The sequence below is a fragment of the Schistocerca cancellata genome, chromosome 1, assembly GCF_023864275.1.
Source record: "Schistocerca cancellata isolate TAMUIC-IGC-003103 chromosome 1, iqSchCanc2.1, whole genome shotgun sequence".
NCBI classification, from domain to species: Eukaryota; Metazoa; Arthropoda; class Insecta; order Orthoptera; family Acrididae; genus Schistocerca; species Schistocerca cancellata.
The window spans coordinates 458,902,578-458,926,456 of NC_064626.1; the positions used below are offsets into that span (position 1 = coordinate 458,902,578).

At 42.4% G+C, this 23,879-nt stretch overlaps 1 protein-coding gene across 2 annotated transcripts; it reads left to right on the forward strand.

Moving 5' to 3' along the window:
- LOC126161639 (uncharacterized) lies at positions 1–22,436 on the forward strand. Of its 2 annotated transcripts, none has more exons than XM_049917609.1 (2): positions 1–147; positions 21,322–22,436. In XM_049917609.1, exons 1-2 carry the CDS (start codon positions 30–32, stop codon positions 22,248–22,250), a joined length of 1,047 nt encoding a protein of 348 aa, XP_049773566.1. In that variant the 5' UTR covers positions 1–29; the 3' UTR covers positions 22,251–22,436. The 2 variants fall into 2 exon arrangements, with proteins under 2 accessions (XP_049773566.1, XP_049773575.1); XM_049917618.1 differs by having other exon boundaries at positions 21,325–22,436.
- The last annotated feature ends 1,443 nt before the right edge of the window (positions 22,437–23,879 follow it).

Below are 23,879 nucleotides of genomic sequence, written 5' to 3' on the forward strand. Positions count from 1 at the left end.
CTGACCCACGGCCCTGCGGGCGACGCGCCATGGCGAGCGCATGGTTCTCCCTCATGCTGCTGCTGGCGGCCAGCGGGCGAGATCCCGTAGTCGCACGCGAAGCGCAGGCCCACGTGCTTGCAGAAAAATTGCACGCACAGCCCGTCGGTGAGTATACTTTTTAATGCTTCACTTATAGTTAACAAATACAGCGGCATTCCGAAGTATCTCTGGAGTCGTTTCACAAAAACTACGCTATAGAAATTACATCTTAAATACTTATTTCACCCTCTGTATGTTTTCTTCCATATACACAGCGTTACCATCTGCAGTTGCTGCGTATGATATTGAGTTTAGGTTGTCAAATCCCTTGATACCGAAGCCTCCTTTTCCTTCACACTATATATTTCCTCTTTTTATTTGTTTCTAGCCGCTATTACTATCGTTACAATGCAGATATTTCTTGAGCGCTGAATTACATTTTACTTGAACTGATACTTTTGAAGGACGTGTACACCAGTAATTTACGTAGCTATGCCACTTTGCGTACGGTCGTGGACCCACGGTCACCCTCATCTTCTTACAGAGATTTTTGCTCAATTAGTTTTATGTTTGCAGCGCACTGAAAATAAGGTAAAACAGTGGAACTGTCTACGGCAAGCGCTGTGAATGCTGTTTCTTTTCGCTCATGATACGTGCTGTTGACAACAGTAGTACCCAGTTTACTCTCCGTCTTCAAGCTTGCGTTGAGTACTGCTCGGGTCTGTCTTGGCTGTCTGGCAGTGTTAGTGGCACGTTATACGGGAAGATTCACTAATGAAGAGTTGGTTGATATGCACCTCGTGTTTGGGTTCACTGAATTCAATGGAAGACCGGAAGGAAGGAGGAAAGGAAGACTAGAAGCTGGCCGTTGTGGCCAAGCGGTTCTAGGAGCTTCAGTCCGGAACCGCGGGACTGCTATGGTTGCAGGTTCGAGTCCTGCCTCGGGCACGGATGTGTGTGATGTCCTTAGGTTAGTTTAGTTTAATTAGTTAAAAGTTCTAGGGGACTAATGACCTCAGATGTTAAGTCCCATAGCGCTCAGAGCCATTTTGAAGATTAGAATTTAACATCTCGTAGACATCGAGGATGTTAGAAACGGCCCTGGAAGACAGGCACAACGGCACAATGTTGAGCTGCTCCAGCACAGACAGCAACCACATTGCTTACAATGTTTCGTCTGAGCATTTTACCGTTACTATGTGTTGAGTGGTATACTTTCTGGTTATTCTTTCTTACAGGTTCTTTCGCTGTTGTGGAGGTATTTTCACAGAAACAATGGTGATTGCGGTAACAAACCGGATGAATCATAACTGCATTATTACTTTGTAAAGAGGTGCCGGATATCGTGGGTCCCTTATAACAAAATACTCAGTCAACGAAACACTAACACACTGAGATGACAAAATTCTTGTTCTACCTCCTTTCGGGCCTCCTTTTACAGGGTGTAGAGTAGCAACTTGTCGTGGCATGGGCTCAATAAGTCGTTGAAAGTCCCATGCAGAAATACTGAACCACGCTGCCCCTACAGCCATTGCGTCTTAGCTTCCTTGCACTTCCTATTTATTTCATTCCTCAGCGACTTCTATTTCTGTATTCCTTAATTACTCCGAACATTTCAGTACTTCCATCTTTCATCGATCAAATTCTCTGTCACCCATGGTTTCTTCGCAGTTACCTTCTTTGTACAAATGTTTTTCTTTCCAACTTCTGAGACTGCCCATTTTAGAGATTGAGGCATAGCGACGTATAACGATCCTCCCTTGGACGCGGTTAAGTGGGAGATGTGTCTCAGAGCTGGATAGTGACAGATCGTGACGCGAGACTGGACGCGCACGTAGTTTATGTATCAGCCGATAGAGGACAATATTGGATAGGGGGACTGTGATTTTAGTTTCGATTGTGCCCACTAATGTGCACTAAAGTAACAGAATGTTTTTCATAAACTGTTCCTAGTATTTTCATAAAGTGTTATTATGTCTTTTTGTGTATGTAAAATGTTATAAATGTGTTTTAGCAGTATGAATGTTGCGTGAGTGTGGTTTAAGGTTAATATGAAGATAATTGTTCTAGGCGCGCAGTCCGGAACCGCGTGGCTGCTACGGTCGCAGGTTCGAATCCTGCCTCGGGCATGGATGTGTGTGATGTCCTTAGGTTAGTTAGGTTTAAGTAGTTCTAAGTTCTAGGGGACTGATGACCACAGATGTTAAGTCCCATAGTGCTCAGAGCCATTTGAACCATTTTTTTGAAGATAATTGTTTAACGAGTTATGTAGTAGGAGTTAGTGTGAGAACATTTCGAAGAAGTATGGATATTAACAAAGGGGATTTTTGTAGAATAGATTTGTAAACTAAGTTTATGGTAAAGGGAAAGTTAATTCAGGTATAAATAACGATAGTAAATAACTTCATGCATAAACAAAACTTCAGCTTATTAGATAATTACTTCGGTAAAAAGTGCAGTCGTTAGGTTTACTATTTTGCGATTGGTTATTGATGAAAAGCGCGGATTGACACGGGAGATTGTTGTTTTGCTATTGGCTGTTGAGTAAACTGACCAATGGTAAAGCAATATTCTTCGCGCGCCTTTCTCTGCTGGTAGAGAAGACTTAGAGTATTCTAGAGAAGGGTGGAAACCTAGCCATGAAACAGTTCGGATGTGTGTAGTAGTAGTTCCGATGGAAATGATAAGTTGCCGGATCTAGCAGTGTTTCAAACATCAAAAGTGTTGTAAAGTGACGGCATAATTATTCCGATGGGTGTGTAGAAATTTCGAAATTTTGTGAACTTTGTGACGAGAAAAGACATATATTCCCCGTGGCGTATTGAGCAGGTCGGTGGCTAAAAACTGTGACTGCGTTTGGTACCGACAGACTTAATATTTGGCGAGCATTCTCAATTTAAAAAAAAATCAGTATTTTTGTAGCTATTACGTTTTCGGGAAATGCAACCCCATAAACTTGATAACGTGAGTGAAAGGGATTGTGAGTGACTGTGTTAAAACTAGCACGGGCTTGGCAGTGATACTTGTTCACCTAAGTTTCAGAATATATTAATTGAGGACAAACTTTCCAACCTTTCATTTCTGTGAAAACTTTCTCCCGAAACGTAGATTAGTGACTTAAATTGCAGCCTAGTTCACGTCGAAGTATGTAGGTTTCACTCGACCTTCCTACTGATGATCTGTTGAGACAATGTTCACTGGTAGGTGCAGGTCCGTTGTAAAGGGACGGAAAGAACAGCGCCGCCGCAAGATGTCCAGTCCTCTTCAACTGTACTGTCTACTGAGCTCTTCCATATTCCAGTATCAATAGCCTTACAGAGCTTCAAGCGTATCTCATAATTCCTTAGTACTTCCACATCCCACTTCTTTTGGTATTGATTCTTCCTACTAACCTCCTACACTTCAGCCTACTCTTCATGACTACTACATTGTGATCTGAGTCGACATGTGCTCATGGGTACCCCTTACACTTCAGTGTCTGATTTCGGAATCTCAGTATAACGATGATGTAAACTAACTGAGGACTTGCCGTATCACCCGACCTTTTCCAAGTACATCTCCTCTTGTGATTCTTGAACAGAGTATTCGCTATTACTAGCTGAAATTTATTAAAGAACTCAATTAGTCGTTCTCATTCATTGTCCCAAGCCCATATTCTCCTATAACCTTTTCTTCTGCTCCTTCCCCTACATCTGCATTCCAGTCCCCCATGACTATTATATTTTCATCTCCCTTTACGTACTGTATTACTCTTTCAGTATCCTCATATACTTTCTCTACCACTTCATCTTCAGCTTTCGACTTCAGCATGTATTCCTGGACAATCGTTGTCGGTGTTGTTTTTCTGTCGATTCCGATAAGAACAAAAATGGCTCTGAGCACTATGGGAATCAACTTCTGAGGTCATCAGTCCCCTAGAACTTAGAACTACTTAAACCTAACTAACCTAAAGACATCACACACATCCATGCCTGAGGCAGGATTTGAACCTGCGATCGTAGCGATCTCTCGGTTCCAGACTGCAGCGCCTAGAACCCCGCGGCCACTCCGGCTGGCCTGATAAGAACAACCCTGTGACTTAACTGTTCGCAGTAACCCACTCGCTATCCTACCTCCCTATTCATAACGAACCCTTCTCACGTTATACCATTTTCTGCTGCTGTTGATATTACCCTATAGTCATCTGACCGGAAATCCTTGTCTTCTTTCCATTTCACTTCATTGACTCCTACTATGTCTAGACCGAGGCTTTTCATTTCCATTTTCAGATTTTATGGCTTCCCTACCATGTTCTAGCTTCTGGCGTTCCATGGACCGACTCGTAGAACTCCTTTCTTGGTTATCAGTCTTTTTCTCATGGTCGCCTCCCCCTTGGCAATCCCCTCCCGGAGATCCGAATGGGGAATTATTCCGAAATCTTTTGCTAATGGAGAGATCATCATGACACTTTTTCATTTACAGGCCCCAAGTTCTGCCTACGCACGTTATGTTTCTGTAATGCAGTGGTTTCCATTCCCTTCTGCATCCTTATGCCGTTGATCACTGATCATTTTTCCGCTTTTGGCACCAATTTCCCACCTAACGGCAAGAGAGTGCCCTGAACCTCTATCCGCACCTCCGCCTTCTTTGACAACGCCGTTGCCAGAATGAGGGTGACTCCTTATGCCAGAAGTCTTCGGCCGCCAATATTAATCAAAATTTAAGTGCTGGTGAGTTTCGAACCCTGTACCGAAAACCTTCTGATTACTAATCAAAGACGGTACCTTTTTTTAAAAAAAAAAAAGGGGGGGCCTTCCCGGCGCCCAAACAGACAGGCAAAGTGGGCAGGGGTCGTATCCTGAGGCCTGGCCACAATGTCCCGATCCCTCCCTCCAGGAAGCAAGGAAAGCGTGGGGAACCTGGAGTAGAGATATAATGAACATCGTTTATTTATTTATTTTTCATTTCGTTCTTTTCTTACTTTCTATTTATTAATTTATTTTGTCATTAATACCACCGAAAATACCAGGAAACTGACGTCATGAGTGGAGGCAAGCACAGCAAGATGTCAGACTAATGGAAAGTATCAACGTATAGTTTTTCCGAGAAGAACATTCCGGTTACCAATGAATATATCGGTTCTAAGTGTGGAAGATGTGGGGAACAACTCTTCATGACAGTATCACCCCAGCCCTGGGGTGAGTTAAAGCAGACGCTGCAGAGGCAAGTGGAGAGTAATTGTCTGTATTTTGGATTGCGGACAACTGCTATGGCGTTCATTAACGAACTGCCAAATGTCAAGGACACATTTCCCGCCATCAGCAAACAAGTAAGTGAGCTGCGTGCCCACAAATGCACCTCACAGAGTTCGTCTTCGCTTCCGGGAAGTATCCCGCGTCCGCAAGGAGGAACAGTTGAGTAGGTAGCTGATGAGGAGTCGTACTGGTATTTAGGGACAACATCTATCACACCAAGAACCAGACACCTCTCACCAATCTCCACATCTGGCAGTGCTTCCCCTAGACCATTGGTGTATATATGGCACGAATGTTTAAGACCAGAAAATGTCTTGGAAAACATACATTTTCCTTTGATTAGACTGCTAGGAGGATTTCGGAACGCCCTTTCTCATAGAGTATTTTTTGTGTTGTTTGACACACTGATACACCAATTCTTGCATATCAAACAGGCAATACGTAGTTCATTTCCAGATTCTGCCTAGAACTACAACTTCCCCATCCCTTCACCTAAATCATCAATTTTTTTTAGGTTATAGATGTAATAGAACTGTGTAGACGTATATAAATTTTAGAAGTATTCATCCTTTCTGGAACCTCCCCGAAGGATACCCTCCTCACTCCCCAACATCGTTTCTGCCAATTTTTTTCTATCTGTTTTTCCTTTCATTGGCGATAATTTAGCCATCTCCTTTCCCCACCTAAAATTAAATAAAAGTAAATAAATAATCGAAACCCATGACTATTCGCTTCTTGCACTGGAAACATATATGCACTTGTTTATTTTACAGCACCATTTTACAGCAAGAGATCTACGCAATTTGAATATTTTATGTATGTACAGTGTAGCAGTACGTTATCTTAGTGCATTATGTAAGAATTTTTATGTTGGTTTAAAATATTCTGTTAGTCCTATTAATAATTTACTACACTACTGACCATTAAAATTACTACACCAAGAAGAAATGCAGATGATAAACGGGTATTCATTGGGCAAATATATTATACTAGAACTGACATGTGATTACATTTTTCACGCAATTTGGGTGCATAGATCCTGAGAAATCAGTACCCAGAACAACCACCTCTGGCCATAATAACGGCCTTGATATGCCTGGGCGTTGAGTCAAACAGAGCTTGGATGGCGTGTACAGGTACAGCTGCCCATGCAGCTTCAACACGATACCACAGTTCATCAAGAGTAGTGACTGGCTTATTGTGACGACTCAGTTGCTCGGCCACCATTGACCAGACGTTTTCAATTGATGAGAGATCTGGAGAATGTGCTGGCCAGGGCAGCAGTCAAACATTTCCTGTATCCAGAAAGGCCCGTACAGGACCTGCAACATGTGGTCGTCCATTATCCTGCTGAAATGTAGGGTTTCGCAGGGATCGAATAAAGGGTAGAGCCACGGGTCGTAATACATCTGAATTGTAATGTCCACTGTTCAAAGTGCCGTCAATGCGAACAAGAGGTGGAGACGTGTAACCAATGGCACTCCATACCATCACGCCGGGTGATACGCCAGTATGGCGATGACGAATACACGCTTCCAATGTGCGTTCACCGCGATGTCGCCAAACACGGATGTGACCATCATGATGCTGTACACAGAACCTGGATTCATACGAAAATGACGTTTTGCCATTCGTGCACCCAGGTTCGCCGTTGAGTACACCATCGCAGCCGCTCCTGTCTGTGATGCAGCGTCAAGGGTAACCGCAGCCATGGTCTCCGAGCTGATAGTCCATGCTGCTGCAAACGTCGTCAGACTGTTCGTGCAGATGGCTGTTGTCTTGCAAACGTCCCCATCTGTTGACTCAGGTATCGAGACGTGGCTGCACGATCCGTTACAGCCATGCGGATAAGATGCCTGTTATCTCGACTGCTAGTGATACGAGGCCATTAGGATCAAGCACGACGTTCCGTATTACCCTCCTGAACCCACCGATTCCATATTCTGCTAACAGTCATTGGATCTCGACCAACGCGAGCAGCAATGTCGCGATACGATAAACCGCAATCTCGATAGGCTACAATCCGACCTTTATCAAAGTCGGAAACATGATGGTACGCATTTCTCCTCCTAACACGAGGCATCACAACAACGTTTCACCTGGCAACGCCGGTCAACTGCTGTTTGTGTATGAGAGATCGGTTGGAAACTTTCGTCATGTCAGCACGTTGTAGGTGTCGCCACCGGCGCCAACCTTGTGTGAATGCTCTGAAAAGCTAATCATTTGCATATCACACCATCTTCTTCCTGTCGGTTAAATTTCGAGTCTGTAGCACGTCATCTTCGTGATGTAGCAATTTTAATGGCCGGTAGTGTAATTTGACATTTCAGCTTATGGTCTGACTAGTATGCCCCAGGAGTAAGTCAAGCATACTTTTAGTTGTTATAACATAACAATTAGTGATATAGTTATTATGTGTACCATGACATGTGATGTACGAGCTGTGAATCCGCTAGTGCTGCAAGGTTTAAAATGTATGGGTTTTGAATGAGTTTTTATTGTCAAAACTATAGCAATGCATCGAGATCGCATTCCCGAGTTGTACATGAGAAGACAGGCATATTGTTACATTTCTATCAAAAAAGTGAATGTTACAGTTAAACGTGTAGCATGATACATGATATATGAGCTGCGATTCCTCTACTACTACAGAACTTAAAACTCTTATCAAGTTCGATAATTTTTGAGAACATTTATCTTGTAGAACAGCTGTTTTTATTGCTTAAAAGTGCATATGAACAGTCACAACCGAAGTTAGCTTCCGTGGAGTCGTAGCGCCTGCTCCGTTTACCGCCACCATCTAGCACCATGGTGATACGTCTGAAGATGGTCTAAAACAGACCGAAGGCGGTAACCTCATAAAAAAGTAGTTTCTTGCGATTGTGACTGTGAATGTGCATTAGTAGTTTTAAATGAGGCCATTTTCCTCAAAATTGTAGGTACTACCTCTATATGGCAGCTAGTTGTAGAGTAATTTATCAAGCCAATATAGGCAATCCGAAATAGTTCTCATCTCCAACACATAACATCTGTAGGTTCCAATGTCTGTACTGCAATATATTGTTGAATTAACTGCACTCACGTGGTGTAGTCCAGTTTCGTTTTCCAGTTTTATTAGAGTACCGTATAAAAGACATAGTGAAATTCCACCTAGTGTATATCGAATCATTACTGGTCCTAATGTAACACATGACGCATGAACCGTCAAAACATTTTTACTACCTGGAAGCATTTGTTACAACACTAATGATTTACTTTATATACTGACTGGCATGCCTCATTAAGAAACTCGGCATAATCTTTTGTAGTAAAAAACTTTCTGCAGTGAATTCTGATAGTATATGTTGCATGGCGTATGATGTATGAGTTTCGATCGTCTATATTTAATAAGATAGCACATGTGAGAGCAATGAACGTAAAACACCCGTGAATACTGCGCCAGTAATTTACTTAATGTTATGGACCGTCCACCGATAGGATTCTAAATATCTTTCGTCATACCAAAACACCTGTGCCTATACTACGACATGGCAGCTCTCTGTATGTGTGTGCTCATTGACATAATACTGTGCACTATTGTATTGTTTTCGTGTCGCCTACGCACAGAAATACGATGATACCTTGCATGGGGGCTTATTTATAATAAAGATATAAGAATGCAATGCAAATACTTTTTAATTTTCTGTCGCTGTATGTCCGATTACGCTGTTTCGTAAACGGCTGGCCCTGACTAGTATTAGTACGCAATCTGACTGCATAGAACAACAACAAAGAATGAAATGAAAATTTCAGTTAATACAATTAATTAATTAAGCCCCCAGCAACTATAAAATCTACGAAGCCAACAAAGCACAAGTGTAGCTGTTCTGTGTGTGGTAGTGTGACTCAACGCACATCTGGCACGGTTCTTCTTCAACAAGACAAGAAATTTTAAATACCATTTATACTGACGTGATAAAAGAAAATTACAAATACTATAATTGTGCAAGAAAACCAAAATTACACTCTAATACAAGAACACACGCCAGATGCTTTGTTGACTGAACCTGTAATGACACATTATTCAGGTCACTGAAAGAATAAAATAATTAAAGAAAATACCTCCATATATATTGACGAAATGCACTCTGACCATTACAATATCTCCATTAGAACAACATCTGCTAACTCTCCCATCAAATCACTGCATAAAACATGGAACAACACTCTCCACTACCGCATCTCACTCTGACTTCAGCTACAAGCAGTGTCCACCACAACTTCTCGGCGAGAACTGCTTGCCGCTACGTCTCAATAATCACTGCCAGTGGAGGCGGCGGAACAATACTCTCTGGCGCGATTTCTGGCGCTGTGGCTCAGTGTAGCCACCTTTCATATGCTCTTCCTCCACGGGCTAGAATTTGATGGTATTTTTGCCAGCGTTGGTGGTGAAAATACCACCAAATTCGTCAAAAAAAAAAATACAGACAAAAATAAAAGATAATATTAATACGTAAGTATCATATAACTAGATAAAATTTTGGCTTTGCACTGACCTTACAATAGCCTAATATATAAAATACAGTAAGGAATACAAATTCTTTCATACATATGACTTTACATAATAGTTTACACAAATATCATGTGGTTAAACAATTCAATCGATAGCGTCAGCAATGACGAATATGAGCAGGTAAGAGTCTTATAACTTTTCACAAACAGTAATACACAAAAAATCAGTTTATACAAATATTCACATAAAATGTTTTCATAACAAGTGGTTGACAGTTCCAGCAGTAGCACCCAGCAATGTTGAGTAGGTTCAGACACCATCAGGTGACATCATTTCAGTAGAAGCAGTCCATCAGTGGCACCCAGCATTGTGGAACAGGTGCAGACTCCAACAGGTGACATCATTTCAGTAGAAGCAGTCCATCAGTGGCACCCACCATTGTGGAACAGATGCAGACTCCAACAGGTGACATCATTTCAGTAGAAGCAGTCCATCAGTGGCACCCAGCAATGTTGAAGATGTACAGACAGCAAGAAGTAACATCATTTCAGTAGAAGCAGTTCCATTTGTGGTACCCAGCAATGTTGAAGAGGTACAGACAGCAAGAAGTAACATCATTTCAGTAGAAGCAGTTCCATTTGTGGTACCCAGCAATGTTGAAGAGGTACAGACAGCAAGAAGTAACATCATTTCAGTAGAAGCAGTTCCATTTGTGGTACCCAGCAATGTTGAAGAGGTACACACAGCAACAAGTCACATTTCTCAGTAGAAGCAGTTCATCAATGGCACCCAGCATTGTTGAGTAGGTGCCAGTCCATCAGTGGCACCCAGCATTGTGGAACAGGTGCAGACTCCAACAAGTGACATCATTTCAGTAGAAGCAGTCCATCAGTGGCACCCAGCAATGTTGAAGAGGTACAGACAGCAAGAAGTAACATCATTTCAGTAGAAGCAGTTCCATTTGTGGTACCCAGCAATGTTGAAGAGGTACAGACAGCAAGAAGTAACATCATTTCAGTAGAAGCAGTTCCATTTGTGGTACCCAGCAATGTTGAAGAGGTACACACAGCAACAAGTCACATTTCTCAGTAGAAGCTGTTCATCAATGGCACCCAGCATTGTTGAGTAGGTGCAGACACCGACAAATGACATCATTTCCATAGAAGTAGCTCCATCTGTGGCACCCAGCATTGTGGAGTAGGTGCAGACTCCAACAGGTGACATCATTTCAGTAGAAGCAGTCCATCAATGGCACCCAGCATTGTGGAACAGGTGCAGACTCCAACAGGTGATATCATTTCAGTAGAATCAGTCCATCAGTGGCACCCAGCAATGTTGAGTAGGTGCAGACAGCAAGAAGTAACATCATTTCAGTAGAAGCAGTTCCATCTGTGGTACCCAGCAATGTTGAAGAGGTACAGACAGCAAGAAGTAACATCATTTCAGTAGAAGCAGTTCCATCTGTGGTACCCAGCAATGTTGAAGAGGTACAGACAGCAAGAAGTAACATCATTTCAGTAGAAGCAGTTCCATTTGTGGTACCCAGCAATGTTGAAGAGGTACACACAGCAACAAGTCACATTTCTCAGTAGAAGCAGTTCATCAATGGCACCCAGCAATGTTGAGTAGGTGCAGACACCATCAGGTGACATCATTTCAGTAGAAGCAGTTCATCAGTGGCACCCAGCATTGTGGAGTAGGTTCAGACTCCAACAGGTGACATCATTTCAGTAGAAGCAGTCCATCAGTGGCACCCAGCAATGTGGAGCAGGTGCAGACTCCAACAGGTGACATCATTTCAGTAGAAGCACTCCATCAGTGGCACCCAGCAATGTGGAGTAGGTGCAGACTCCAACAGGTGACATCATTTCAGTAGAAGCAGTCCATCAATGGCACCCAGCAATGTTGAGTAGGTGCAGACAGCAGTCCATAATATTCACTATCACTGATCACACAGTTCATCAGCATAAATTAAACATGTCCTAGTGGCACCAATCATGTAGAAAAAGTACAGTAACAGTCCATAATATTTACTATCACTAATCAGACAGTTCAAGCATGAACAATAGTTTGAATGCACATACAAATGCTTTTACAATGCTCTTACACTAAACATACAAATCATAACAAACACACAAATGATATCAGATAATTGTCATATTACTATTACAAATACACAAACATCAGTAAACCTATAATATTTATGGGTGTCAGTGCAAGCCACTACAAACAAATAAAATAATATTTAGGAGATAGGTGGGTAGGATTAGGAAAGGAAAACACACAAAACACACTCACTCATCTTTCATCCACATTAAGTACTACTGTGTAATTGAATAGTGTTAACTGTGTACATGCACTTCTGTCAAAATTTCATGTTCATCATGTGTATCAAGTAATAGTGGCAGCAATGTATAACAGTCAATAATAGTTAAGTCAACGTCATAGTCATCATGTCAAGAGCAATGTTTGCCAAGCCAGATCAAAATGTACGGTTGCTGAACAACTGTCAATGTGCCAAGATATGCAACTTCCTCTCTCCAAAAAAAAAAGTACATACTGCTTAGTGATTTAACAAAGTGTGTGTAGACAATCTTCCTTCCATTTTAGTGTTCTAGTCTGCTATCTTCATCCTCCTTGTTCCATATAGACCAACAACAAAAAAAAATATGCACCTCACTTATTTTACCTCTTATACACCATAACTCCAATCAACTTCATATAATCTCAATACCTCCATAATACCTCTTCAATACGTCGATACATATAAACCTTATTGCCAGTATCATTTCACTTCCATAACAACTCTTTCCTCTAGTCAGTCTCCTCGATCGAGTATAGATAAAATCCTAATGCAAACCTCCTCATCCCATACAATCCGAAGACACACTGTCAACACACAACCTCTGTGTAATCCATCTGACCAAAATCTTCTACTCATTATGAATTATAAACAAAGAATGCATACATGACCTCTAACAGACTTAGTTCGAATAACTCTCAGTAATTAAGTACGATTACGGAGTGTGAATGATCCTAATATTTCACAGTGTGTACACCACTTCAAGAATTATGGCAAACAGAAGCAAACATGTGGAGTATTTCTTGTGTCAAGTGTCACTTCCTATTTCAATTGCTCACGAAAAATGCAGTGTAATAACTGTGTTGGTATGTCATGTCGTTAGCTTCCTTCCTATTGGCATACATTTATACAGCTTTCATAAAACCTCCAGCTCATGTGACTTCTATGATGTTTCTTGTACTAAAGTCGCTCGTCGAATTACTGCAGTTCATTTTCTTATGTTAAAATATAAAGCACTGAGCGTAAGCAAAACAAGCAACAGCGAGTAAATATACCAGTAGTGAACAGAATGTCAACAAGTGGATGCAGCACAATTTCTATAACGAGGCTTCGCCAAGCCAACAATCCGTAACTAGTACCATAGTGTAACCTAAACTCTATGTCTGTACACTGTACATCAGCATTGCTCTATACCAAATTAAAGTATAGTTATGACAGCAAGCAGAAATGTGTAAATGTGCAATCTATACGCATAGCAGTAAACATATATCTTACGTACTAAACAGGTCATTAGCATCGTATCTTAATAAGTAAACATGAAGGCGCAAGCAGATAAATCACAAAGTATAACTTACATACCTAACCACATCAGCACAATTAATCAGGTGACAATTATAATTTAAATAAATAGGCACAGCAGGCACATAATTAAAAATATGACATCAGTGAAAAAGCAGTGCAGCCAAGCGATGCATAATATACACAAGTAACAATCCAATTCATTAATAATCATTGTCAAAATCAGTTAACGTACGCAAGCACGTCGCTTCACAAGTAATTTCATTGAACATGTAATTAGCACAAAGTATGAATCACGTAATCGCGAGCAGCAAATTACGTCTAAAGTACGTACCTAAGTGGAAATATGTTACCTGAAAAATAAACTCAATTAATAATTACCTTTTTAGTTTATTACTTTCTTCTTCGAAATGACATTTTTCCTGAAATTTTCTCGATAGCAAGTCGTCTTAACGTCGGACACGCACAGAATTTACCTGAAGTTCTTAAATATTTTATAGAACCGTATCCTGAAAAATACTGAATGTTAATAACAGAATTCATCAAGTCACTATAGCTTTATACTGAATTTATTCGGAGAAAGACTGTGTATTTGTTTACGGCTGTCAGTGCATTCGCACTGAGCGCTCGATCAGCTGTAGGCGCGTGACGTAGGATGCAATTGTTTGCGGTCAACGACTGCCCTGTGCGGCGCGCAGACTTGACTGTTGCTTTGAGTATATGCCGCCGCCAAAACACAGCGCGGTATCCTTGTACTCTCCGTGTGTTTACATACAACTTTTGGTTTCTCAAAAGTATGTCATTCTACAAAAATTTTTCAAAAGTATATCATTCCACAAAAATTTTAACGTTAGATATATGATGTATTCCCTTAGAGCGTCGTGATTTAAGAGTTTCTACTTCGACAGTGTTATCATGAATAATTTTGCGAATTCTATATGGACCGTTATAAAGCAGAAAAAATTTCCGACACAAGCCTTTTCCTTTGTGAGACAAACGATGAGACTTATTTAACACCTTTTGACCAACTGACAAGACTTTTAAACGACCAGGACGCTTAGCTGATTTCTCTCTTCTAGCAGCCGCAGATGCAATATTTTGTAGAGCCATGTTCACAACTTCAGAATGCCGCAGTTTCCGTGTAGGCGGAAAAGGAACGATTTCAGAAATGCGATTTGTCGGTGCTTTGTTTTTTAATATCAGTATAGGTGGTAAAGAAGTTGAGTCGTTAGGAAGTTCATTCAGAATGTTTTGAAAAATATGAAGATACTGATCCCAAGTTCTGTGATTCTGATGACAATAAAGACGACACAATTTATTGATTTCCTTCATCCATCTCTCTGAAGCGTTAGATTGAGGGTGAAAAAGTGAAATGAAAATTGGTTTAATTTTACGACGCCGTAGAGTACGAAGCCAAATTTTAGAACGAAACTGTGATCCATTATCTGATATAACCTTATCAACATGACCCACTTCTTTAAGAAAATGGTTAATGAAAGCATTAGATACTGAACGAGCTGTTGCTTTGCGTAACGGTGTAAAACACACATATTTTGATGTCAACTCCACTGCTACGAAAATGTACGCAAAACCATTAGTAGATCGAACCACTGGACCGAACAAATCAACTGCAGCCATCTCCTTTAATTTCGCTGGAATGATAGGAAACAACGGTGCTCTGTGAGAAACTGTCGGCGGCTTAGCCTTTTGACATAATTTGCATTTGGCAAGAACAAATCGAATACGTTTTTCCATATTATTGAAGTAGCAATTTTCTCGTAATTTATGAAAGCATTTTCTGGGGCCAAAGTGTGCATAACTGAAATGCGTATACCAAATCAGCTTATTAACCCACTCATCAGGAATACAAACTAACCAAACAGAGTTGACGACCGATTTTCGTTTAAAAAGAATGTCATTGCGAACTAAACAATGCTGTCTAATCGCTACGCTTTCCTTTCTCCTCCACTTCTCCTTAATGTCCTTCCAGATTGGATCCTTATTTTGCTCCTTAGCGATGTCCTGGAGCGAAGACGAAGTAAAGTTCTCAAACGCAACACCTTGAATATACATCAAACAATAATTGTTTTCCCTGCAGTCCTCTTCAGCACTTTGTTTCAAACCCATAGGTGCACGTGATAAAGCATCAGCAACAATATTTGAAGAACCCTGTATGTAAACAATACTAAAGTCAAATTCCTGTAGGTACAACGCCCATCGTGACAATCTGCCATGAGTTAATTTTGTCGACATAAGAAATTCCAGAGCTCGATGATCGGTGTAAACCTTAGTATGTTTGACAAACAAAAATGTGCGAAATTTTGTAAAAGCCCAAACAACAGCCAAAGCTTCAAGTTCCGTAATCGAATAATTCTTTTCTGATTTAGAAAGAACACGACTTCCAAATGCAATAGTCCTTTGTACTACAACGCCGTTTTCTTCTATCTCTTGAAATAAATGTGCACCTAGGCCTTTGTACGATGAGTCCGTCGCCAAACAAAAATCTTTAGATAAATCCGGGTGAGAAAGAAGTGGAGCACCAACTAAAGCATCACGAAGTTGTTCAAATTCTGACTGAGCTTCCTCATCCCAACACCAATTAAATTTCTTTCCAGATAGTTCACATAAACGAGGTGTGGCCAAATCGTCCAATCTAACAAAGCGTCTAAGAAAATTACAGACACCAAGAAAACTACGAACATCACGTTTTGTGGTAGGAACAGCATAATTACGAATAGCGTCTAATTTTTCTGGATCAGGAAGAATACCTTCTGTAGAAATAATGTGACCGAGAAATTTCACCTGAGAACGACCAAATTCAGATTTTTCTAAGTTCACCGTAATGCCAACTCTTGCAAAAATACGTAATAATGAATCCAAAATTTTGTTGTGCTCACTCCAAGAACGTTTAGCAATAAGAATATCGTCAACATATGAAGTAATATTGTCACGAAGATAAACAGGTAAAATTTCATTTAGGCTACGAATGAATGCTGCTGAAGGTACAGTAAGTCCAAACGGTAATTTCCGAAATCACTTTTGGGTAAAACAGTCATATCCGGTTATTGTTTACTTACTCACTAGATAGATTGATAGTTGAAGAGTTGTTTCGACAGATGCAAAGAATAGTGAAAGAGTAGGCAGCGGTACAGAAAACTAAAAGAGAAATAGCACCACTACAGCTCGGGGCCCTATGCTCGCTACGGCACATATTCACTTAGAGTAGTGAATCCCCTGAGGACTTTAATAGCTGCACATAAATTTCAGTCTGTGTCTTAGTGGCAAATTTGGCGGAAGTGCGTACGTAAATTGATCTAACCATGAACATGGATGTATGTCATTGTTAGAATTACGAAAGATCTTAAATTTCCGAACAGTTAAAAAGTGTTTATAGTCAAAGTTTTCGCCTCGTGACGACAAAGACCTACCGCGTCTGTCCCAGTCCGAATGTCGATTATTGTCAAGTTCGCGCGCCTGGCGCTCTCTTGTTGCATCCCGTAAATGAAATAAATTACTTTCTTCAAACCCCTCTGCTATCTGTGATTCCAAATTTCTTTTGCTATGTTTTCCTACAATTTCGCCTTCGATTTGTTTGACTTGCTTTCGTAATGCCTCAACTTCCCTTTTAACGCGTTCATTAAATTCTCCCTGATTTTCAACATGCTTATTTATGTTCTGGTACTCTTCGGTTTCTGAAAATGGCAATGGAGTTGTATCATCTGAATCTGTGTCCCCATTTAAACTAAGATTTGACAATTTATCTGAAATCTCCTCCACTCTTTCCGATAAGTTTACGTCTTCCGTAAGTGTCACGACTCGGGTTTCGGTATTGTCACATTTAGTAGTTAACTGTTCACACTGTTGCGTTAAGTTATTTATTCTGTCATTTGGTACGGATTCCTCGGTTCTTTCAATTATTTCTTCCTTATCGTGTCCACGATGTAAATTTACTCTGAAAATTTCTGTACTATCACGCGATCTTTTTCTTCCTGTTCCCTGCCCTGTTCCTCTTGTCTAATTTCTGTTGAAATTAAACTATTATTGTGAGCCTTCAAAATCGGTTGTACATCTTCTCTAATTTCTTTATTTGATTCGTCTTTCATGTATCTGAAACATGTCCCTGTTCGTGAGCCTAACTGTATTTGCATTGTTCCCATATCAGTTTCTAATTCAGATCGTAACTGTGACCCCACTGCTTTCATCTCGGTTTTAATTGATCCTATTTGTGAGCATAACTGTGTTGTCATTGCTTTCATTTCTGTTTTAATTTCAGATCGTAACTGCTCCATTGTTCCCCTATATGTTTTTAATTCAGATCCCAAATTTAGTATAGCATCCATCAACTGCTCCATTTCTTCTGTCGTTAACCACGCAATCTGAGAATTTTTCGATTGTGAAAAATTTTGAACTGTTTCCGGACTATTTTCCCTGCTTATTAAATTGTTTTCAACACCATTATTCATCATACTGTTGTCCTGTGTTGGCGAGTTCGCCATGTCAACAATTTCGTTATTCTGACTATTCATCATTTTCGCCTGTTTCATTGACCGCATAATCATTTACAAAACATAAAAAATTCGTCACTGTACGAAAATTACACACAATGACTCTTTATCTCCAACAATACCATTTACACGAAATGTTTCCTTCAAACACGATTAACGAACAATTGAAATAATTGCACTAAATTGTCAAACGCGTATACAAGACAATAAAATTAAATTCTGAAATACCATTAGAAGAATAACAATTACCAAATCTACACATGCAAAATAGACTACAATTACTAACTACAAATTACTACAACAATACTACTGTCTACTATTTTTACAATCAGAAGAATTCCAAGGGACGATCCGAAGCAGCGGTCGCCACGTGCATGGGGGCTTAATTAAAATAAAGATATAAGAATGCAATGCAAATACTTTTTAATTTTCTGTCGCTGTATGTCCGATTACGCTGTTTCGTAAACGGCTGGCCCTGACTAGTATTAGTACGCAATCTGACTGCATAGAACAACAACAAAGAATGAAATGAAAATTTCAGTTAATACAATTAATTAATTAAGCCCCCAGCAACTATAAAATCTACGAAGCCAACAAAGCACAAGTGTAGCTGTTCTGTGTGTGGTAGTGTGACTCAACGCACATCTGGCACGGTTCTTCTTCAACAAGACAAGAAATTTTAAATACCATTTATACTGACGTGATAAAAGAAAATTACAAATACTATAATTGTGCAAGAAAACCAAAATTACACTCTAATACAAGAACACACGCCAGATGCTTTGTTGACTGAACCTGTAATGACACATTATTCAGGTCACTGAAAGAATAAAATAATTAAAGAAAATACCTCCATATATATTGACGAAATGCACTCTGACCATTACAATATCTCCATTAGAACAACATCTGCTATCTCTCCCATCAAATCACTGCATAAAACATGGAACAACACTCTCCACTACCGCATCTCACTCTGACTTCAGCTACAAGCAGTGTCCACCACAACTTCTCGGCGAGAACTGCTTGCCGCTACGTCTCAATAATCACTGCCAGTGGAGGCGGCGGAACAATACTCTCTGGCGCGATTTCTGGCGCTGTGGCTCAGTGTAGCCACCTTTCAACCTGTCTACATGTAACAGTTCAAATGGTTCAAATGGCTCTGAGCACTATGGGACTCAACTTCTGTGGTCATAAGTCCCCTAGAACTTAGAACTACTTAAACCTAACTAACCTAAGGACATCACACACATCCATGCCCGAGGCAGGATTCGAACCTGCGACCGTAGCAGTCGCGCGGTTCCTGACTGAGCGCCTAGAACCGCGAGACCACCGCGGCCGGCCATGTAACAGTTGTAAAATGTGGTTGAGAATGGTTCAAATGGCTCTGAGCACTATGGGACTTATCATCCTAGGTCATCAGTCCCCTAGAGCTTAGAACTACTTAAACCTAACCAACCTCAGGACATCACACACATCCATGCCCGAGGCAGGATTCGAAGCTGCGACCGTAGCAGTACCACGGTTCCGGACTGAAGCGCCTAGAACCGCACGGCCACCGCGGCCGGCTGTAAAATGTGGACTGAAGCGTGAAGCTTAAAATATGTAAGCAACTTTGACTATGAAGTATGTGTATATACAAGAGCTATTAATGGATAAACCGATGTCATCATTTTATGAACGTACTACAGATGCTTGAAAATGACCCACGATAAAATTGCTATTTGCACAAGTAACAAACAGATTACAGCCTACTTGTACCATGTCTTCGTTCTCAAAGCTGATAATGGTGTCTGACACAAGTACAAGATATCGTGTCGTTCGCAGAGATTACTCAACACCTCCGTTCACGCCCCTTACGTCCCCTAGCAGGCCTGGTATCAACACTAAACACTAATAATGGTAATGCAGTCTGGTGGCCGTTATACGCGTCACAGAGATTCGCAGCTCTAATCATTTACGTACCAACCGATGGTGTGTGTATGGAGTCACATTGACATCCGACCATGTCTTCTAAGGGCTTAATATTTTTTGTCGAGCAATGTATTTCGAAGTACATTAAAGTGACAAAGGCCATGGGATACCTCCTAATATCGTGTCGCATCTCCTTTCGCCCGATGTAGAGCTGCAACTCGACGTATCTCGCACTCAACAAGTCCACTGTAGTAATACTGAGCCATGCTGCCTCTATAGCAGTCCATAATTGCGAAAGTGTTGCCGGTGAAGGACTTTGTGCACGAACTGCCTCTCGACTATATCCCATAAATCTTCGATGAGATTAATGTTGGACGATGTGGGTTGCCAAACCATTGGCTCGCACTGTCTAGAATGTTCTTCAAATCAATCGTGGGGAAAAGGTGCCCCAACGATATGGCACATTGTCATCCATAAAAAATTCCATCGTTGTTGGAATAACTGCAAATTCTCTCCAAGAAGCCGAACATAACCACTTCCATTCAATAGTCTGACCAGTTTGGCCAGAGGGCTCAGTCCATTCCATGTAGACACACCCCACGCCATTATGAAGCCAACACCAACATGCACGGTGCCTTGTTGACAGCTTGGGTTCATGGCTTCGCGAGGACTCCCTTTGACCAGGCCATGGTTTACCAGTCCTGCAGGATTCAATCGATATGGACACGAGCTCGTGACAGGCGATGAAGACGATGTCGTGCTGTTAGCACAGGCAGTAGTGTCGGTCGCCTCCCATGCCCCGTTAACGTCAAATTTCACTGCACTGTCCTAACGGATAAAAAAAAATTCTTTAAATTGAAATGAATGCTTGTTAGAAATTAGACAAAGATTATTATTAGGACATTTTAAAAAGATTTACATGTGAGTTTACATAATGTTACTAGATATGCGCAAGGCTGCTTTTTTTACCTTATGCAATAATTCTCAGGCTCCGGCATCGCTGCACCGCGACCGGCCCAGCCAACATGATACACCACACAGGACTGAGTAGCGCAGACAGGCGACTGCTCGCTAGCAACAACATACTGCTACTCCTACACTCGTACTGCAGTCAACATTGCTCTTTGGTCTCAGATTCTCTTATAGCTTACATATCTCAGGCACCGCATACCTCTTACAATGTACGCGATACTACCGCCATCTGATATTTGCATATTGCCATCCCATGACTTTTGTCACATCAGTGCATGCTACCGACCCCTTTGCACCTGTACAAGAGCAGTAGGCAATGGGTTTTCTTCCTGCCTTTCATTGTACATTAGTCACTACAAACACTAATACTAGTACACATTGCTGAAACACCATCATGTGTAAGCACTTAATATATAACATGTTTACTCACAACAGGTCTGAGGAAGGTATCAATAAACCACCTCTGCTACGACCATCCGCCACGTAACAGTAAATAAGAAGGAATGTCGTGTTACGACAATAGCAGCTCGCCGCTACAGAGTACTGTCTAATACATGACTGTGTATTTTCGTTGCTGTCCAGCAGTGCGACTTCCGCGCGGTCTCCTGGACGGTCTGGTGGGTGCCGTGTTGAGTCCTGTGCTGGACGCCGGTGGCAACGAGTGCTCGAGCGCCCGCGGTGACAGCCTCAACATCGGCGCAACTCTGCCCCTCGGGATATCAGCCGGCATTTCCGGCTCTTCGGCTAACGCCCACACCAGACAAGGATGCGGCGCCAGCGCCGGGTCCAGTTCTGGAGGCCTGAACAGTGGTAGCGCCTCTACTGCCTCTGCAGGTGGAAATGGATACAGCGCTGGTGGAAGCTATGTAGCAGCTCAGGCAGGTCAAAGGTCAGGGGCTCACGGTGGAAATGAAGGTTATGGGCAAGGACATCGTCAGCACATCGGAGGGGAAGCCAAATCCAGTGGTTCTGCTGGAACTGGAGTGGGCTGGGAAAGTCAGAGTGGGTCACATGCCGTTAGCGGGTCCACTGGACAAAGCAGACCTAGTGTTGCCTCAAACGGACCGGGAAATGGAAACGATTTCCGCAATAGTGGAGGGTATGTGGGAGGTTCTCCAGTCCGAGGTGAGGCAGCATCAGTGAGCGAGAGCTCGTCGCAATCTGCTAGTGCTTCCTTCGGACACGGAATTTCTGCAACTGGTGAATACGGGCAAGGTAATCTGGGAGATGAGTTCAGTGGCTATGACGGTGGACATGTTCATACGTCTAATCAGTATGGAATAGGTAGTTCCAGTGCTGGGGGTCACGACCAAGGAACTCAGAAGGATGGACTGAACCAAGGTGAAGGTTCAGGGCTGATCGGAGGCGTCGTCAGCAGCTCATACTCGACCAGCAAAGCATCCAGCAGTGCTGGGAGTTCTGCTGGGGCGCGTCCTGGAGCCTCCCACTCCAGCTCTCGCAGTGACGCGAACTCGTCTTCACGCAGCCACTCATTTCTAATTAGTGCATAAGAAATATGCTCCTTAACAGTTACTATTGCTTTGGATCTATCGATTTCAAATAAATTGGACCAATGGGTAAACCCTTGTTCACCATTTTCGTTCCTTTTCCAGTGAACGAGGAAATTAATAGTTTTCCAATGAGTAAGAAAGTGTTTCACAAAATAAAAGCCTTCATAGTTTTTAGACTAAAAACTACTCGATGTATTACTTATAAGTTTCCATGATATCCAAACATAGCTTTAAATACAGCCAACAGGTTTTGCTAACGTGAGAGAAAAGTGCAGGAAGAATCCTAAGTTGTCATATTAAACTTAGTGTTAATCCCAAGAATATCTAAATTAATAATACTTCAGAGAAAATAAATGAATGTGAGAATCTCTCATACCGACACACAAAACTGTTTATATGACAGCAGATCAGCAATGGTTATGGGAAAGTAAGCTGCAGGCTCCAGTGCTGGTTGCCGCGAACGAGAAGGGCGAGGAGACGGTCTGAACCAAGGTGTTCCGGCGTGATACGAGGCGTCGTCAATAGCTCATCCTCGACAAACAGAGCTTCACAGGGTACCACGTAAGTCGGCCGTAAGCTGGTGAAACATGTACCTATATACACTCCTGGAAATGGAAAAAAGAACACATTGACACCGGTGTGTCAGACCCACCACACTTGCTCCGGACACTGCGAGAGGGCTGTACAAGCAATGATCACACGCACGGCACAGCGGACACACCAGGAACCGCGGTGTTGGCCGTCGAATGGCGCTAGCTGCGCAGCATTTGTGCACCGCAGCCGTCAGTGTCAGCCAGTTTGCCGTGGCATACGGAGCTCCATCGCAGTCTTTAACACTGGTAGCATGCCGCGACAGCGTGGACGTGAACCGTATGTGCAGTTGACGGACTTTGAGCGAGGGCGTATAGTGGGCATGCGGGAGGCCGGGTGGACGTACCGCCGAATTGCTCAACACGTGGGGCGTGAGGTCTCCACAGTACATCGATGTTGTCGCCAGTGGTCGGCGGAAGGTGCACGTGCCCGTCGACCTGGGACCGGACCGCAGCGACGCACGGATGCACGCCAAGACCGTAGGATCCTACGCAGTGCCGTAGGGGACCGCACCGCCACTTCCCAGCGAATTAGGGACACTGTTGCTCCTGGGGTATCGGCGTGTACCATTCGCAACCGTCTCCATGAAGCTGGGCTATGGTCCCGCACACCGTTAGGCCGTCTTCCGCTCACGCCCCAACATCGTGCAGCCCGCCTCCAGTGGTGTCGCGACAGGCGTGAATGGAGGGACGAATGGAGACGTGTCGTCTTCAGCGATGAGAGTCGCTTCTGCCTTGGTGCCAATGATGGTCGTATGCGTGTTTGGCGCCGTGCAGGTGAGCGCCACAATCAGGACTGCATACGACCGAGGCACACAGGGCCAACACCCGGCATCATGGTGTGGGGAGCTATCTCCTACACTGGCCGTACACCACTGGTGATCGTCGAGGGGACACTGAATAGTGCACGGTACATCCAAACCGTCATCGAACCCATCGTTCTACCATTCCTAGACCGGCAAGGGAACTTGCTGTTCCAACAGGACAATGCACGTCCGCATGTATCCCGTGCCACCCAACGTGCTCTAGAAGGTGTAAG

What these genes read in the sequence shown, in the direction of transcription:
- LOC126161639 (XM_049917609.1), top strand. Translation starts at nt 30, where the DNA reads ATGGCGAGCGCATGGTTCTCCCTCATGCTGCTGCTGGCGGCCAGCGGG. An exon ending in ATTGCACGCACAGCCCGTCG is followed by an intron (nt 148 to 21,321) that starts GTGAGTATACTT and finishes GTTGCTGTCCAG; the next exon opens with CAGTGCGACTTCCGCGCGGT.